This window comes from Pocillopora verrucosa, chromosome 12 (genome assembly GCF_036669915.1).
Source record: "Pocillopora verrucosa isolate sample1 chromosome 12, ASM3666991v2, whole genome shotgun sequence".
Taxonomy (NCBI): domain Eukaryota; kingdom Metazoa; phylum Cnidaria; class Anthozoa; order Scleractinia; family Pocilloporidae; genus Pocillopora; species Pocillopora verrucosa.
Genome location: NC_089323.1, coordinates 11378435 through 11398607, shown reverse-complemented (window position 1 = coordinate 11398607; position 20173 = coordinate 11378435). Strand labels below are relative to the sequence as shown.

At 37.5% G+C, this 20173-nt stretch overlaps 1 protein-coding gene across 1 annotated transcript; it reads left to right on the top strand.

Annotated features, from left to right (window-relative positions):
• The first annotated feature begins 554 nt into the window (after positions 1 to 554).
• LOC131781309 (thioredoxin domain-containing protein 12) lies at positions 555 to 6810 on the top strand. Its single transcript, XM_059097948.2, has 7 exons — positions 555 to 693; positions 1856 to 1916; positions 2593 to 2645; positions 3544 to 3617; positions 4737 to 4806; positions 4944 to 5027; positions 5918 to 6810. The coding sequence occupies exons 1-7, from the start codon at positions 594 to 596 to the stop codon at positions 5983 to 5985; spliced, it is 510 nt and encodes a 169-aa protein (XP_058953931.2). The 5' UTR covers positions 555 to 593; the 3' UTR covers positions 5986 to 6810.
• Positions 6811 to 20173: the final 13363 nt, after the last annotated feature.

Here is a 20173-nt window from a genome sequence, read left to right as displayed (position 1 = left end):
CTTCTATTGAAAAGCAGCACCCGTGTTATGAACAAATTTTCTCGTCATCCGACCGTCAGAGGGAAGCAGTTGTGAGCGAGGGTAAGCCTGACGATTATTCTTTCAGTTTTTTGACAAAAATTTTTGTATCATAGGCTAACATTAATTTTTTCCCCATTTTCTTTTACATCGACGCAAGAACTTAAGGAAAAGATGCACAGTTAGTTCTTGGTGTTTTCAGTTGACACTAATCATTGCCATATGAACCTCGCCACTGAACGCAAATTATTTACGAAAGGAACCCTTCGGGCCATTTCAAATACTTAAATTGCAGGCTTTCATTCCTCTTCATTTGCTTTAACTCGTAGATTCTACCCTTTTAATTAACTCTCCCGGACTAGTTATGTATTTCTTCACCCCAATTCATTGGATGAAGGATTGGGGAAACGTTGCTTTCCAAGATTAGTGAGCTCTTATGTTTTGGCAGCCTAGCTCGCTGAAAACGAGATGGGTGCCCTGTGCGCTCTTCGATTAGCTACAGGTGGCTTGGGCACCAGTTCCCGGGGCAACTTCAATTCCTTGAGAAGTATTTCTTTTCACAACACGAACAAGTCATGGCTGCGATTTTATCGTTTTCAGGCGTTCATTCATTCTTTTTTCTCTTGTTCTCCGGATTTATTTGCTTTTTCACTGCCAATGGAATGCTTGGGCGAGGTAAAGATTTTACATTTTGTAGTTCGTATGTTAAGTGGCGAAAGAACCCGTTTGCGGAGGAAATATATTATTCATATTGAGTAATTTTTTATAGTTGACGATCTCAAAGTGCATAAAAAATACTCAGCTGTATAGTACGTATTGAACGTTAAATATTTATAAGCTAAAGAGTCAAGGACTTACAGACTTAATACTATTTGTCACATGATCGAAGTTACGTTCTTTGCAAATCCATCGAGAGCCTTAACTTCATCAAGTGTTTTCCAAATCGATAGCTATAGGTGTTTCGTTGATGAAAACTCCTCACCACGTCACTTAAATTTGTCGCTGCCATTCTCCAGAGAGATCTTCCTATTCTCCTGAGAGTCAATAGAAGCTAGCAAACTTGACGATGATTGAAATTACGATTTAAAAACAGATGGAGTGAATTGCCGTGAGAAAATTTTTTAGTAACAGGTCAATAAAAGTTAATAGTCACCTGCATAATCTAGAAATCCAACGACTGTTCGATTAATTTGCCTGTTTGTATACAGATCTTAGTTAGTTCAAGGTTTTTACCTTACTTGCCTTCTGGTCAGTGATGTTTCAGTTCAGGTTATTTCAATTTTAACAATTGGACCCTAATGTTATCTTCTTTAACTCACTTTCTGCCTGAATCCTTTTTATTTACAAATTTATTTAACATTTATTTATATTTATTTTATTTCATAAATTTTTTAAAATTTTTCTTTAATGTGAATTTCTCATTAACCCTTTAACTCTCATGAGTGTTTAAGACAGAATTTCTCCTTACTATATCCATACAATATCTTGCAGACAAGTGATGAGAATAAAATATCAATTATGAGATTACTATTTGATCCAATACTAAATTCTCCAAACTAACATAAAGAGAATTATTTGGCAGACAGTAAGGAGAATTACTGAAGAGATCTTGGGGGTTATAGGGTTAAAAGCTATATATTAAATTCACTATCAGACATGTCTGCTTCTTGCCATGAGTTTATATTCTTAAATTGTCACTTACTGCTCTTTTTTAAGTCTTGTAGAATCAGATGATGATTGTGACTTCTTCATGTGACTTAAACGACTTATTGTGACTTCTTCATGTGACTTAAACGACTTATTATACAATTTAAATGTAATGTGCCTTTCCTTTTAGGTTTTGGGGATCACATAGACTGGAAGACATATTCTGAAGGACTTAAAGAAGCACAATCAAGGTGAAGCTTTCTTCTTATTGTGATTTAAATAGTGTATGCTGAGTTTAAAAACCTTTTTGCCAACTTCTCTGAGGTAACAGTGTTGCACTAAATTTCACAGAGTTCACAGACTTTTTTACAAAATTGAGCAATCATGATTTACTTTCTGGCTCTCTGTCTTTCTCCTAAGTTTTTTCTTTGAGTTAAGGCTAATGTTTGCCATACTATCAGATGCATGCGTACACTCCTGTAAGGGTTTGTTTGAAATTTCTCTACATCTATGAATTAAAAAATAAAAAGAAGGAAAATTACTGAACCCTTTACCACCCAGAAGTGATTAACATGTAACTTCTCTCTACAACATCCATACATTATCCAATAAACAGGCAATGAGAAATTGCTCAAACTTATCAGCTAGAAGTTGTTACCCTGATCTAACACAAAATTCTTTTAACTTATCGACAAGCAAATGTATAGCAGCTAGAGGGAAGAATTAGCAATGAGATCTTGGGAGTTAAAGGATTAATAACAAATTGTAGTTTCATGACTGGGATTTTATTGCAAGTATAAAAAAGGACAACATTTTATAATTGTAATTGGATTGTATATTAAATTTATTCTGATCTTGTATGTGTTATTGATATGTGTAGTACATATTCATTTGTTCAGCTTGCATTTTCATTGTTAAACATTTCAGCCGCAAACCTGTGATGGTGATTATTCACAAGTCTTGGTGTGGTGCATGCAAAGGTAAAATCTGTGTGTCTACTTAAGACTTAAGCACACAAAGACCTGGAGCAGTATCTAAAAGAAGTTACACATTCTTCATTGTTATGGATCATGTCCCAAACATTGTGATGTTCAGATTTTTATTAGTAATTAAGTGAAATACTGCATAATCAACTCAACATTATGAAAAATATATTATTATATTTAATTTTTTACCAAAGTAGAGGTGAAAAGTGTTGGATATTTAAACAGCTCACTAAATATTCATCACTTGCAACAACACGGAGAGGAGTAATTGTGTTAGTATATACCACACAAATACAAAAATATTAGTTTATTTCTTTCAATATACCAGAAAAAGGATTGAAATTAAACTCTTTAGGTGTGATTCTGTCTCATCAGCTGTTCAGAGGTGAATAGCTCTTGCTATTAACTTCCAAATTAGCCAATCAGTGCACACAAAAAGTATTATTCACCTAAGTGTGTGGTATATACTAAATATAATTACATATTTGATCAAGAGGAGCCCCACTTGTTTTGAAGGTAATGATGAAGAGTAAATAAAAACTATTTGAGAGTCTCAAAACTTGATTTACGATTCTTGAAACTTAAATCTCCAGGCTTGAAAATTGCAATGTGAGCTTCGTAACTTCAGCAATTCTCAACTATTAAAACTATCAAGTATCATATATCAAGCTTTGAGTAAAGACAATATCAACTGGCTTTTGAGAAGTACTGTCACTACATGCGTTACCATACATGAGATGCAAATGCTATTTTTTATGTTGTTTACAGCAATTTTGTTGTCAAAACTACAGCATTAAACAGAAAAATTGTGAGGATTGTATAACTATTTATATTTCCTTTAGTTTGTTTTATTAGCAGATTCAGTCCTGTATTTTGCTTTCTACCTTTTCAGCCCTCAAGCCAAAATTTGCTGAATCAAAGGAGATAGATGAATTAAGCAAGAAGTTTGTGATGATTAATGTTGAGGTACTGACGTTTACCACAAAAGATTTTTCTTTGAATTTTTTCCTTATATGGTCATTTTTTCAATTTTTTTTTGTCATTTTTCCAGTAAGTGTTATCATTGGCTGATTAAATATCTTGTACATAAGCAAATTTGCAGGAACATGTAGAAAAAGTGAGTTAAAAACCAGAACATATTTAAGCCTAACTCAATGACTTTTTCAATGCTACTTGACTGTGCTTTTATTGATTATATTGTAAAGAATGACCCTGTTTGAGTACTATACTCAATGGTACAAGCAGGGCCAGAAAGGGGCCATATGGCTGAGGAGGAAAATGAATGAGCCTCCCCTGGGGTCATATGGTTATTAACTGAGTTTGGTGAGGATGGACAGAGAAACATTTGGCTCTCGGTCCAAATTCACAGACCTCAAGCCTAACTTTTTCCATTCTGGCCCTCTTACTTTTTCATTAAAAACACATTAGATGTTTGGTTCCATGGCTTTGGGATGATAAGTGAGATTTGGCATGCAGCTTCATGGTTAACATTCCAGACACTGGGTGAAGAGATCTGGGTGCCAGCCCTGGCTTGGTCGCCATATTGTGTTCTTACCCATGATACTTAACTCCTGACTCCCAGCCAATTGACAATTGCTACTGGTAAACAGTTAGGGAAAATCTGTCAAGATATGGTCCAGTGGGTAACTTGCAATGGATGGTGTCCCAACCTGGCAAAAAGAGTCTATGCTCAACCCAAATGGTCCATCCTGCCAGAGCTAATCTTGGTTTCCATACCCTCCCCCCTCCCCCCCATCTGAAGGGACACCAATCCATTACAAGGTTATCCCCTAGCATTTCTTCAGGCTTCCCTGACAAGTTGATTTACTCCTGGGTGAAGAGAGGCATTGTTAATGTAATTAAAAGTATTTTGCTCAAGAACACAACACAACAGCCTGGCTAGATGCCAACCTGGACCTCTCAAGAGCATGAACCATTAGCCCATGGCATCTCCCACTTGGGAGACGCATCCCAACCTGGGGTTTACTAGCAATATTCCTTGTCACTTCTTGCTCTGGAAACTTGGATATGCTTTGGTATTGTAGGCTTCAAGATTTAAGAGCTGAATTTTATTTGTTTCCACAGGATGATGAGGAGCCTCAAGATACTAAGTTCCAGATTGATGGATCATACATTCCAAGGATATTTATTCTAGGTGAGTAACTTTAACGATATTGGTTAATTTGGGATTGGTTTAAATTCTGTATTCTTGGTTGCTGACTTCTTATTTTGATATTTCAACAAGTGGTCTTGAATGCACATCTGTTTCCATTTTTTTTTTCTCACTTTCAGATTCATATGGTAATGTTCAACGGGATATTTACAATAAAAAGGGAAATCCATCATATAAATACTACTATGGAAGTCCACCAGGAAGTAAGTGAAATGAATGTACCATTTCTACCTCCCTCTCTCCCTCCCTACTTACCTCCCTCCTTTCCCATCCATCCTTTCCCATCCATCCTTCCCTCCCCTTGTACTCTACCTCCCTCTCTCCCTCCCTACTTACCTCCCTCCTTTCCCATCCATCCTTCCCTCCCCTTGTACTCTACCTCCCTCTCTCCCTCCCTACTTACCTCCCTCCTTTCCCAGCCATCCTTCCCTCCCCTTCTACTCTACCTCCCTCTCTCCCTCCCTACTTACCTCCCTCCTTTCTCATCCATCCTTTCCCATCCAGCCTTCCCTCCCCTTCTACTCTACCTCCCACTCTGCCTACCTTTCTTCCCATGTGGCCTTCCTTCCCTCCCCACTTCCACTTTGCTTCTCCACCTTCCTTTCCCTCCATTCCTTTCTCTCCTTTCTTCCCTCCCTTGCCTTTTCCTTTTCCTCTTCTCCCTTATCTTCCTCTCCTGCTTTGCTCCCATCCTTTCTGTCTTACTCCCTTCATCTCACCCTTTATATTTTCTTGCCTTTTCCCCCATCCCACCCCTCTCACCTTCCCTCCTGTTCCAGTCCTTTCCTCTTTTGCTTCCTTTTGTGTCTCTACTCCATCCCTCTCTCCAAGACTCTTGTGCCCCCTTCACTCTCCCCTTCTTCCATTTCCCTACTTTCCCTCTTCCTCCCTCCATTCCATCCTCTCCTCCTCAGCTGTTCCTCCTCCTTGCTTACCTTCTTTTGCTCTTTCTATTCTCTCACTCGTCTTTCTCCTCTCCAATTATTGTAACTTCCTTCCTTTTCATACTAATCGTGTTATTGTACAATTGAATTGATATATTTAACAGTTTCTACTGTATCTATGAACACATAACTTTTGTGTTATATCTTAGTTGTGGACAGCATGAAGGAAGCCCTGGAGAAGATGATAGATGGTGTTCGCATAGGAGATGAACTATGATTATTTATTTTCTTCTTTAATTTTTTATCAGTGGAATATCCATGTTTATTATCTTCTCATGCACTCACTTTCTGTTCAACCCAGTTCACTTTGACAGCCATTTAACAAGTTACCTTCTTAACCCTTTACCCTCAATATCAGTATCCATATTCTCTAAACTATTCACTATACATTTACCAAGGTGCTGACAAAGAGAATTTGTTTAATAATCAAGAGCTGCTTAAGTTGGTGATCATTTCCTCTCTTCTCATTAGCCTAATGTTTGATTCAAGGGCGATATTGTAAGGAGAAATTATATGCTAGAGACGCTTAGGGGTTGAAGGGTTAATTTTAACCTGTAAGACTTAGATTTTTAATAGGAGAAAAGACTTATGTGGTAGTATTTGAATTTGCTTCAGGAGCAAGTTGAAGTGGTGGTAGTCTTTATTTCTTCAAATAATAAATATTACTTAGCGTATGTTAGCAGTAGAAAAGGTCAAAAACTAGTACAAACGTAAAAAAATTCTAAACTTACAACGCTACCTTGTATTTGAAAATTAAAAGAGATTTACATAACAATCTTTGTATTAATTCTGGGGCAATGACAAGATTTGTTTCGTAAGTTTTAAAACTCATTTATGTATATATTTTGTTGCTTTCGGTGGCATGGTTTTCCTAAAAACTCGGATATTTACCATGAGCAGATAATTGTTTTATTGAAAATGGGTGTGTCACTGAGGGGAAACAGTTTTTGCATAAAGTCACTTAGAATATTCTGTTTTATTTTGAAAACTTTTAGAAATGACGTGATTGCATTTCATTTACCCTGAGCAGGTTTGTAATTAAAAATGGGTGTGTCACCGAGGGGAAACAGTTGTTGCATAATGTCACTCAGAGTATTCTGTTTTGACTTAAAAATTTCCAGAAATGGCGTAAATGCATTTCAATTTTTTTCTTCTTATAAGTTACCCTTGGACGTTTAGGTCATTTTTTTACTAGACAACCACTTTTCCGCCTCTTATCGGGTTTGCCTAACTTTCTCGAATTTTCCCAATCCGCAAGTGAATCAACCCTGCATTCGAAATTACCTTATCCTGTCTTTGATGGAACAAGAGTGTGCGTATGCTCTTAGCTTCTTGTACATGAAGTCCTTACCGATCTTGCAAAGTGTCTAGTTGCTACGCATTAGACGCAAAAACCACACAATCAGCAAACAACAAAAAATTTAGAGTAAAAAAGTCTAACGAAGAAATCAAAGGATGGTATTATATGTGGGAGGTGAAGGAAAATCATCAAAGAACTTTGTGTCACCGTAAATTAAAAAAAAATTTGTAGAATTTAATGTGCAAGTTATATCTAAATACAACTATCTTGCCATTAAACAAATAAAATCAAAATATATGGGCCAAGAATGTAACCTCTTAATGTCTGACAGTATTAAAGGTGATACGCATTTCAATAAACTTCCGTTAGCCATATTTGGACTTCCATGGCAAAGAAAGCTCCTTCAAACGTTTTGCGCAGTAAAAAATATTGTACGAAGCATTGCATAACAAGAGTATTCAAGTAACCATACCATGTATATGCCATTAGCCATATATGGACTTCCATGGTAGTAACAAACCGTTACGGTGAAAAGACTTCCTTCCGAAGTGTTATGCAATAAAACATGGCGTACGCAGCATTGCATAACAAAAGTATTAAAGTATTAAGAGTCTGATCTTTGTTTTGCCGTCGTAGTCTAGAGACTTAACCTATCATTTTGCCACTGTTTTGAACATTTCCTGAAAATCAGAAGGAAATGTTGATGGAAATATCTCTCTTGTACCACGGCTTGATGAGCGATTGGGCGGGGACTAAACCGGAAACCCTCTGTTCTAAGTCACACTTCTCGATTGGATAAAGTTACGAAACAAAGTGTTATGGATAATTCTTAAATAATCATTATATTACATCCCTTTGTCGTAAAGCAGTACAACATTCCCTTAGTTTCACTCACTCTTGAATATTTGGAAATGTCGAAAATGAGTTGTTCTATTCAAGAAAGAGCGAGACACAAGAAGGCCGCAGAAGGACAACACGTAAATTTGATTAGATACGAATTTGGTGTTTTGGCCTCCTATGGTGTTCTCCCCGCGCAAGATCTTGCCATGAAATCGTACCAATCTGGACAGCAGCGATGCACTGATGCGGTTCCCTATTTGTTATTCAGAAACAAAACAGTGAGCCATGAGGGCAGGGAGGGCCAGTCTACAAGAGGAAAGCTTTCACAAGCCACAGCTACATTTGATGTTAGGACAGCGCAGTTTGAAAACAGCGTACTGGAAGCTTACGGACTGGTTTTCCATTGATCTTCCCGAAAATATCACTATGTAAAAATATTAACTTATTGATGATTCAGATTATTTTTCCCGTATTGAGGAGTTTGACGAAAATGTGACTTACAAATAACAAATGTGACTTACAAATAAAAAGACCGATTTTGAGTCAGATGATACTGTAACCTTCTTGAGGATGTCTTTGATCTTTTGTTTTCTTGTGCCTGTCATCATAACATCGTCCTATATATATTGACAAAAGAACATAACCTTATACTTTGAAATCCGCTGGAAACGGACTTCTCTCATTCCACCTACTTTACAGCTCCTCTAAAATAAAATTACCTAAAGAACGCTGGGAACTATATTGTTGGCGTTAAAACAAGCATAAGTCTTTGGCAATTTTTAGACGTGATCATGAGTTAAGAAAACTGTCTCGTTTGATCGAGGCTCCCCAAATGTGTCTTTGGGAACACATGGTAGTAGTACTTGCTCAATTCATATCGAATTCTAAATTTTTGTCGGTGTTTTTTTTTCCGAGTGATTTTGATTTCAGTTTACCAATCTTATTCAAACGTCAGACAGTGACGAGCAGGAAGCGGTTTACACGATCAATTGCTTCTGCCAAGCCTCCTACATTGGAGAGACTGGTAGAAACCTCCCAATGTATAATTTATAGAGAGTTTCTGGAAATTCCCACAGAGCTTGGTTCTGTATTGTGGATATTGATCTTAACACTCTGGAAATTTTAAGAACAGTCTACCTAGTAAAAATGATCAATTCTTTTTAAAGTATCATGATTGGAAATTTATAGCGGAGTAATAAATTTAAATGTTTGAGGATTTTTTTTAAAACGTTCATTTAATCATTACGCCAATCATTACTGCAGTGTGAAGCAGTCATTTGGATGTAGACTAAGGCCTAGTTCAAACGTCGATCTTTACATGTACCGAACCTAACGTTTCTATTAAGTACATGTAAAGATCGACGTTTGAATCAATTAGGATCGGCAGATTTTTATTCGGATCGACAGTGCCGTTCTATCCGACTCGGCTAGTCGGATAGAACGGTAAAAGATCGGCATTGATTCATACGTCGTACTTTACATGTACCGAACTTAATGCATACATTATACATACGTTAAAATAATTATGTTTTACCCACAATTCAAGAAAGTTCGCTTACGTGCCATGCGCGAAAGCCTTCGAACCATTCAAACAGAAGCTTGCGTCTGAATAGTTGTTGCAAACATTTTCCCACCAGCCAGAATTTCTTTTCAGTCGACGACACGAACGAACTGAACGAGGAACTGTGATGTTCCTTTGGGAAATAAGCAATAATAGAAGGCAAGCCAAATTCAAAACTCGTCTTCTCCTGGCAGCAAGGTTGTTTAATGCTAACTGCATCTTGAGTCGCCTTTTTCTACCCTCCTTAATCGCATTTGCAAGAAAAACAAGCTCTTCATTTCCACAAGTTGTGCTTCCCGCATTTTTTTCCGCCATTTTGGTAGGCATTAACCGCTGACTACAATGGAGTTATGTTCAGTTTTGCAATTAGGATCGACTAAATTCGGATCGACGTTTGAATCAACTGCCGCTCTTAATTATTCGAGTCGACCCAAATTGCAATTAGGTTCGGTACATGTTAAGATCGACGTTTGAACTAGGCCTAAGATAATGTCGGTAGAATTGTGAGTACTATGATTGGGTCTCCTCAAGAAAAAGGGCCATTTATACTTTAATTAATTTAACTAAAATATGTATATACGCTTACTTCCTGCTACTTTTGGACCGCTTACAAAAGAAATCATGAAATATAGCTACATTTTCAAGATTTTCCCAGTTGGAAAACTGCTCATTGAGTTGTCACAGAATAGTCAGACTCTGGAGACTGCATACTGAGTAGATAATTCTGAATTACCAATAACGAAAATTTACCGGGTACCGGGTTTAAAAGTGAGTTTAAAAAGCTAAGATGATCAAGTTTCTTCCACGGAAATTGGTGCCTATATGCACTGTTTCATTCTGCCATTAGACCACTGCCATATTCCCTCCTGCGGCCTGAAAATTAAGTAAGAGAAATCCCATTTTTGAAAAGTTCTCGTCAGAACAAAACTTTGAATATATTTGTTTCTCTTTCACTGCTTTGAAATACGTTTTCTCAATTGGAGCTGTTCCATAAACTTTGAATATGGCTTCCTCGATAATCTTTTAAACAGATCGCATTGTTCGCTCCGTTTCCGGAATTTTTTTAGGGTCCCGACGCTTTTATTATCTTCTCTGACCAAATAAATACATGTAGCTCCTTTTCCTTCTTTATCGCAAAATGAAAACTTCATGTTAAGTCTAGAAAAAAATGGTGTTCGAAAGGATGTCTCGAAGGAAGATGTTATTCATTGAATTACACAAGCGTAATCGGAGAAAAAGAACTACTAATGCTCTCACTGGGTTTGGAGCCTTCGACCTTCCGATAAATACTTGGGATGTTCTTCTGCTGAGGTATAAGAAACTCATGGCGTACTAAACTGTTTAGCTAGGTCCATGTTGACAAAACTAACTAAGAATGGAAAGAAATACTAAGAATAGAAAATGCTTTAGATTTAAATAACTGACAGTGGTCACTTACTGAAATGTCCAACACGTTGTGCTCCAAGTTCTTAGCAAGGACTAAAGGGTTGAAAATAGAAAACACATTTAGTGGCCCAAACATTTTGATGAGTTAGATGTTATTTCAAGGAAACAGCAGCACAACAGACGGTTTTTTAGATCTATTTACTTTAGTTTCGTAATAACTGTGTAATAATATCATGAGATGAACAATCGAATACGTATATGCCACAGATATGTAAAAGTCGGTATATATGTAACGCAATTGTAGTGTTTTCACCGTGTTTAGTGTATGAAGCGTGTATATATGAAAGGAATTCATAACCTATTACCAGTTGTCGGCAAATTGACTGACTTTCTTTTGGTATCAACATATTCACCATGTCTAACGTATGTACCATATCTACTACTATTACTGATAGTACTAATGGAAAAAAATTTAAAAGGATAAATAAATGGTGATGATTATAATAGCAACAAAACTATAATAGCGTTAGTTTCATTGTTATTATTATTATTATTATCATTATTATTATTATTATCATTCTTTAGTAAGAACACAAAACAAGATAAAAAATTCCTCTTAGAATATACAGTTGGCTGTCAACAATTGCTCGGAGAAATGAAAGTTAATGCAAGTTTGGAAAAACTAACCAAGTTCAGATTTTTTAAACTTGTAAATGGATGGAGTAAGGGGTAAACAATTTGCCGATTACTAAGATTAATTCACGTACATTGGCAGTGTAGAAATGACGATACTATTAGTAATTTCCGTTTTAATATAAGGACAAGTTAAAAGCCAAAACCTTACCCTATATATGCCTCCTGACCTCTGAATGGACTTCACAGTGTGGGTGAAGACTCTTTCTCTTCTTGTGACAGCTGCGCCATTTATATGTTACGCGTGAAAATAAACAAACTGCCTTTTCCCCAAGAAAACAAAGGGTGTGTCCTCGACATCTCATTTCCCCAGTTGAATTTATTAAAAAAAAAACCAAAAACAAAAACATCATTAGACGTCAACTGAACAATAATAAGGAATGCAGGTCTATTCCGTTCGACCTTTTTGGTTCTCTTTCGTATCCGCTCAGCTCTTCAATTACACCACACCCTGAGAATATTTTCCTCCCCTGCCACACCAGATTAAGAAGGGGACTGTGATTGGTTATTGCCTGTTTGTGTCATAGTAGTGGTTACTTTTTTTATAATTTGTTTTGACCTGTTTTTTCCATTTTATACTCGACAACAGGATATGGCTTAACCACATCCTGTTAGTGCGATTGAATGACGTCATGACCTGTTTTTTTTTTTTTCAATCATCAGTACATGAAAACAACACCATATTTGGAGGTAATCCCCAAGAAACTTCTTGCTTAAGTGAGGAATGAGAATTTTGTGGGAGTCTTATCTGGGAGGGCTGGCGAGTTTTTTGGTGGTTTGTGGAACAAATTTTTACGCTTTGAGATGCCCAAATGTTCTGTTAAGAGCTAATTTTTTATGATCAAAAGCAACAAAATATTACAAAGATAGGAAACGGAAAGTATCTTCAATATTTATATACAATACACTACACTTATCAGAGACCGAGTTAAGTTCCATGAATCTTGAAAGGTAAACCGTCACTTCCTGAAAGGACTGACGCAACGGCAAATTTTACGAAAGGCGAGCTCCCTTCCTCCACCTACTCCCCCTCCCCTCGTTTTTTATCGTGTGACTGTAGATAGTAAATCTTTGCAACGTTTTATTTTACGCAATTTTTTTTTTATCCAAAAACAGGATAGGATCTTCACAATATTATCGTGATTGAGGGTTGGTCTCGAAAGAGGCCAGAAATTGAATCCCAATGGAAACAAAATATTTTCTCTTGTTTCTCTCTCAGTTGTCATGGAAACTGGACCTGAGGTTGTTTCGGGTGTTTTCAAAATGTACAGGACAGTAATAATAATGAGATACGCACTTTCAGTAAGGGTTATTTACACCGGTTTCCAGTGTCAGCCCCTCACTCTCATGAGGGGTTAACGGTCGAAACGTTAGTTGTAGAAACTCTTTCCGATGGCTAGTTTACTTAATAAAGTCTCAAAAAAATAAGGGAAATGCTAATGGCATAATACGTTACTTGTACTGACACATTCGATGAAGATTTAGCAAACTAGGGCAGAGAAATGTATAGAAGTCTACAGCGAATCGTTTCAAATTGCTTTTCTAATACCGCCGTATAGTTTTTTTTTAATCCGGTTATAACGCCTTGAATAACAGATTGCCGTTTAATTGTTACAACTAGACGATGATATCGTGATGCATTTTATTATACGACCTCGTTTACTTTGACCAGTAAATAATCACTGTTAATCACTGTTAATGATACTCTACACAGTATACAGGCTGAGTTGTTAGACTTGATAATTACAGAGAGAACCATGTTTCTTAATTCAATCCTAACCATCTCCATGCACACACAGCTACAAATCTCACTGGATCCGCCACAACGGGGCAAAAATTAAATCTACTTACAACGTAGAATTCCTTGAGCTCTTCGTTTTAATAAGTACGTAACTCTGAGCAATTAAATTCAAACTCAGCTAACTATACGAAACAAAAAAGCTAAGACCTTAAATAAAGAAACTTACGATTATAGTACATCGAAAAATGCCGAGACCTTAATGCCTCGCTCTGTTGTACCCTGAATCCTCAAAGATATTTGTTCAGACCAAGCTTATTTCGGCCTAAATCAGTCAAAAATGAAGTCCTTAGCACAACTTTGTTCTGCATGCGTACTCTTGTGTCAATAGAATTATATCTTTCCATATTCAAAAGACTTAAAAAAACTAATGTCTTCTTTGAAATTAAATTCTCTTTCCTGCCATGTTTTTCAGCGCTGCCGTAAAGGAACCTTTTCCAGGCGGAAGAGTTCCATAAACTTTAAAAGCGGCCTCCTCGTAAAACTGTCTGTGCAAACTGTTTGAATCTACTATCAGCAGGCGGTATTCCTCAACCACTTCGTCCGTCAGATTTCGAACACGAGATTCTTTCCTTTTTCTTCGACTCCCGATGTTGCACATTTCTTCCACTGTCGGCTTGAACTGTGTTGGTTTTTCCAGTGGTCTCGAAAAACACTCTACCTTGATTAATTCGCTCATTCCTTCTTCCGTTGGGTAACAGGATGTACCCATTTGTACATTTGTTTCTGTAATCGAAGGTACCGGTTCCATTTTCATTCTAAGTGGGAATAAAAATGAATTACGTGATTACATCAGTCTGATATAGAAGGAACTAGATTCATTGGGCCATTATTTCCTGTGTCAATATACCTCGAAATCTCACCGAGAGCTTTTCTCTTAACTTTTAGGAAAAATTACCAGCCTTGCATTCATTATTAGTCCTTCTAAACCGATGAAGGAATTTAAACAACCTCAATCAGATTTTGGTTAACTCAAAAAACTAATAAAGATTCGTACCTATATTCAGAGATTTCTCGTAGATTCCGGTAGAAATTTGTCAAATATCGTAAGCTTCCTGATTCTACCTTTTTTTAACACTGTTCACTCCTAAAAAGTCGAATGCCAAACTCAGATTGAAGACAACGCCGTCGTGTTTTATGGACACCGTAAAGATAGGGAAAAGGCTATGGCCAATCGGTAAAGCGGTACGCCTATTTTACTTCACTGTTTTCTGCTATAAAAAAACAAAGAATGACGTCATTAATTGTGAATTCATTGCTCAATTGGCACCGGTATTTTTGATTATCTCACCTGCTTTCCTCTGTCAGAGTTTGATCGAAAAATAATTACATCGAAAACAACCGTGTAAAAAGGAAACCGCTCGTGGTTAGGAGCAAAACAAGCCGGAAAGATGGATCTGACAAACAAACGATGACGTCAAACAGAAACCCGTCATGGCTTATTTCCTACCACACCCAGACTTTTAAGTGTGACGTTTTCGTCACGCCTTAAATCCGACCTTTGACTGGCTTCTTCTTATTTGTCGTAATTGATCCGTAATTGATCCAGCGGTTTTTTAGTAAATTTGATATCGATAAAGTTTCCCAATAATCCTATAGTCTCTTGGACTCTGGGGTATTCTGCTGTCAATGACATCGTTGGAGAATTGATAGGATTATTGGTCGTTTCGTACCCAGCTATGAGGTTTCGCACTCAAGAAGGTGAGTCGTTTCGAACCCAAACAGTAAAGTCGTTTCGTACCCAGCTCGGTCGTTTCGTACCCAATCTAAAAAAGTATGTTTTCCATGTTAAGTATGTTTAAAGTAAGGTCGATTTCCTACTGTGAATATCAACATTACCGCGTTGACTAAGTTTTGTTGACATGGTATCCATTTTTTAAGCGCATACACCGAGTGTAAGGCCTGGATCCGAAAATGGAGGAGTCGTAAGACAGACGCAAAGAACATTTCCACCAGAAACATTTAATAATTTTTATTCCATCTTAAATTAGCCTACATTACATTAAATTATTGAAAAATACAACTTTAGAAATCATAGAACTGAATTGAAGTACGGTCTTTTGTTTTCTATATACTATGCGACATGTTATAGTGTTCTATTTATTCGGTTACGGGTCTATTTTCCTTTCACTAATTGTTTCAGCTAAGTCTGCTTTTTGTCAAATACTTCCCATAAGTTTGTAAGAAAGTCACAAGTATAAACACCAGACTTTTCTATTAAAAATATTTCACTCACCTTGAACTAGGCAATAATTAAGGTGCTTTTGTGAAGGTCACAAGCATACAGAGCTGAATTTTGTTTGTAACTAACTCGCTTGACCCTAAATTGTCGTGCAATTGACATCTGTTTGTTTGCTCGCCCGAGAGGTATTTCGAACAAATGTATATTGGAATGATAAGAACGATCAGCGGTTTCTGTACGAACTGAATCAAACTTAAGTACGAATCGATTGCACTCGGGTACGAAACGACCGTGGGCAGGAGCGGATACTGTTGGTAGCAGCCAATTTGAGAGAAGTTGCGTCAAAGCACATCAAAGATTTGTCTTAGACGATTGTTGTTGTATTACTGAAAGACGTTTTACCCTTTAAAGGCGTGGATATGTGCCAGTTGGTAGAACTGATGGGAGAATCAACTGAATGAGCTCTGAAAAGAGCTCTGCGTCAAGGCATAATTAATTTTTTGCGCAGAAGTCATTTCCGATATCTAACAAAGCTTCAGAACTCGACACCCTCAGTGGCACTGGAAAGTTTCCATAATGGCGGCGCGCGAACGAACATGTTGTTAAAGGAGGTGTTTAAATAGCTGCGAATTTGTTCCTTACGGGTAAAGCATTGGAGATTATGACATTGCCATTTTTTAACCCTTTCACTCCCACAAGTGACCAAAACAGAATTTCTCCTTACAATATCCATACAATATCAATCAGGCAGGTGATGAGAATAGAGAAGAATATGGAATAAAAAAAGAATATTGTATGGCAGATAGTAAGGAGAATTACTAATTAGATCATGGGAGTGAAAGGGTTAAACTAATGAACAAGCCACAATTGAACCTCAGATTACAAATCATATGCAAGCACTCTCAAAAATGCCTGCTGAAATTGCAGCGACTAGTGTACTTTCATTTGCGTTGGTGGATCTTTACACGTTTTAAATTGCAATAGGGTCACAATGGGGTTTACCGTCAGCCGTCAAACGGCCTAAAAATTTAAACGTCCAACTCCGAAAAGGAAAATTTTCCAACACCAAACGTCAAAGGAGCAGCTCCATATTGACCACCAAACGGTTAAAAAGCCTTTCTAATCTCACATTCTCATTCGCTCGCTAAGAACAGTTCTAGATCTGAAAGAATCTTTAGAATGGTACACCAATCTCCAGGTTTCCAAATATGATTAATTTAGAGTCATTTTCACTGATGTTTGCGTAGACTGGCAGTTTGAAAATATTGATATTCGATATGATATTTTGATGTTCATAAAAAAAAGCCAACTGCATTCATATCTTGTTTTCCATGCTGCGCTATTCCCGCTCGGTTCGACCAAACAAAAAGTTAAAACAAATTGAGCTCATGTCGAGAATCCTTAGATTTATCATAATGTAGAAGAAAAACCAATTGAGCGATACAAGAAACGAGTTTTCACGGTGGAATCCAGAAACCAAGAGAATATCAACTGTTGTTGTTACAAACCTAGACTTTCACTCAACAAAACGAGCACTGTGATTGGCTGATTCTTGGCCACTGCCCCTGATCAAACTCAGATGTATCCCGACCGGGCTACAATTGCGTCACGTGAACAGATTGGATTTCATTACTTGCTACACACTAGGCATCAGGGAGGTAATACACCGTAGTTGTTGCCCGCGCGCTGAATACAACAGCATGTTTTTGCCATATGATTGTTTAAATTGGAAAGTCTAAATATGTAACAAAGCACTTAATGTACGGTCCCGAGGGAAAAAGTTTTGTTTCCCGAGTCCTTTCCTAATTTGAAAAAATCCATTTTTCTTCAAATTCTCTTGCAATGTTCTCCCAGTCTTTCCTTGATTGAAGTGATCTCATGTAATGGGACTTCAGTGCAGTCCAAATTGCACTGCATGTTTCACTTATGATACCAGAGATGGTTGATCTTCCAATTCTAAAGGGAAAGGATGAGGAGCTTTGTGTCTCACCAGTGGCCAAGTACCTTAGGCATAAACATAACCTTTCACTTGCTGATATTGGCCTCCTAGATTTACAGTCGTGAGTAATTTATGGACCTACAATACTGAGTAAATGCTAAAATCGCTCCGGTGTCATCCTGATGAATCTGTTGAAAAAATGTGAAGCTATATCAATAATAAAGTTTACGTATGTACAGAGTATGCCTGCAAATTTTAAATAACAAGCCTGATAAACGTGTAAACAACTATCTTTTGACTAACCTGTAGAAGTATTCTCGATCAAAAAGTCGTAGCTCATTAAATAATGTATGGAAAGCTCCATAAGTTTCTCTCTCTCTAAAGACTTTCGTCTTTCGTCTTTCGTCTTTCGTTTCTTCTTTGATCTAACAGCGATTCTCCGTTTAAGTAAAGACAGAAACAGAATGTTAACACCAAATAAAAGTTCAGCGTCCTCGGCGTCCATGTTGGTTGACTGGAGTTACATTGTATTGCCGCTGAATGGTAAATCGCGGACTCGGTTGTCCCTGACCGCTGCGAGCGGCTGCGATCATATGTGAACATGCGATTCGCGATCTTCGGTTGAGTGGTTTCAGCGATCGTGCGATCACCTGCGATCGTCTGCGATTGTATGTGAACCAGGCTTTATAAGTGTACAACATCCTCTACCAGAAACACATGAAATACATTGGTATTTTTCGCTGACACATCATTGATTCCCTCGGTATCAACGACACAATAACTAGATTTGGTCTCGGTGTTTTTGAGTTCAAGCTGTACCGGCTGTTAAAATTAATTACTGCTAAGGAAAACCATTTAAAGTTTAAAACATCATTAATACCTGAAATTGAAGCCATGACAATTGTTCTGAAATAGGGACTTATTGCTGCAACATCATTTGACGGATTAGTTAGTTAGTAAGATAATACTCTTCGTGCATCTTTGCACATAAGGCCTCGGCCATTTGTTTCTGTTGGTTTCCCGTTTGTCAATCTGCCCCCGTGTCCAGCCCTTGTCCTTCATTGCCCTTTCTACGAATCTCCTCCAAGTTTCCTCGAGGCGGCCTCTCTTTCGTTGGCCGTCAGGAGCCTATCGTAATGCGAATCTTAGTAGGGCTGATGCCGAGTAGCATTCGGAGGACATAGCTTCTCTAAGCTTGAGTGATGATGAGTTCTTTACCGTTCTTCTGTGCAGCTTGTCGCTGGAGATGGTGTTAGGTGAAAAGGTATCCCTTATGGAGACCCCCTTACAAGAAACCCCCTAGAAAATATTTACGTCTTCTGGTATGCATGCAACTCAACAAACAGGGACCTAGAACACTAGTAAGGAAAGTTATAAGAATAACTTTTCCAAGAACTTTGAAGCATTCTTTTCCTCTGAAAACTGACCGGGAGCTTTTATCGACAAGTAAGGAAGAAAGCCGGTATGCTAAGCCTGAGTGAGAGGAATCTTTCAAGAAGTTTAACAAAAGATTCAGCCATAATTGTATTCCCCATACTAAAAAAAAAGGTATTTTCCGACAATTTTTTCAACCAGTTCCACCAAAGATAACATTGTTTGAAATATTTCTTTCTCTCTCTCTTTCTCTTTCTCTCATCCTCTAAAGCCATAACCTAATTTTTGCCAAACTGACTCAGTCAACCCTCAAAATCGCCTGGAATGTTTGCTGTTTGTCAGTTTGAAGCCATTTTCTCTTTTGTCTGAGCACTGGTATCTACCAATGGATTTCAAGTCTTACAGGGGCAGCTAAAAAAGTTGCAGAGATGCGACTCCGAAGAGCCTCACCCCTATTTCTCCTTACCACTGGATTGACTGTTCAGTGCGAATGAGAACTTTCTTGAGAAAAGACTTGCTTACAATTGATTTTGGGGACTTGTAACAAAAATGCATTTTGAATTTTGAATAGTAAGTGATACCGAGCTAATAGTAAGATAATTAACGGCGACACAAGAAACGGATAAGGAAAGACTTCAGAAATAACTTTCATTCACTTCAGAAATTCTTGTTCAATCTGAGCTTTCCAGTACAATAATTTTTTATTTCTGTTAAATTTTTGTGATAGAGAAGTGTTCAATTGACTTACGACAAACCAAAACCAAAGTACTCACAACAGCCAGTCCTATCAAAGGTAAAAATCATCATTAGCCAATGAGAACTCAAAGGAGTAACTGATAAACTACTCAAGGCGCGGGAAAACGCTGTTAATAAGTCACGATAAGTCATCACGGATCTCTTTTGACACTCAACTAAAGAATCTCTCTAAGAGGTATCCCAAAAAACATTGAAGTTTTGGTAAACCCGCATCAAATTATTCAACCATGTTCTTTTATTTAGAGCAAGACAACTTTTGTTAATTATTCAAAGCATGAAAAAACCGCCATCCACATCCGTGTCTTTCTCCATCAAGAAGAAAGAGACTCCTTGCGTTAGGTAATGATGTTTCTTCATCGCAAAACCCCAGGTATAAGCTGGTTTATGGAGTTAATTACCAATTTTAGCCACGGACCTTGGAGCTGAAGCAATATCGCTACCAAATCGAACGGAAGAACAGCACACCACTGCTTGGTAACGGAAAAATCGAGCAGGCCATGTTGATGCAATGACGTGCTGCTTATTGCGCAAAACTCTCAGATAAACGGGTGTGAGATGTCTCTCCAAACTTGAAAG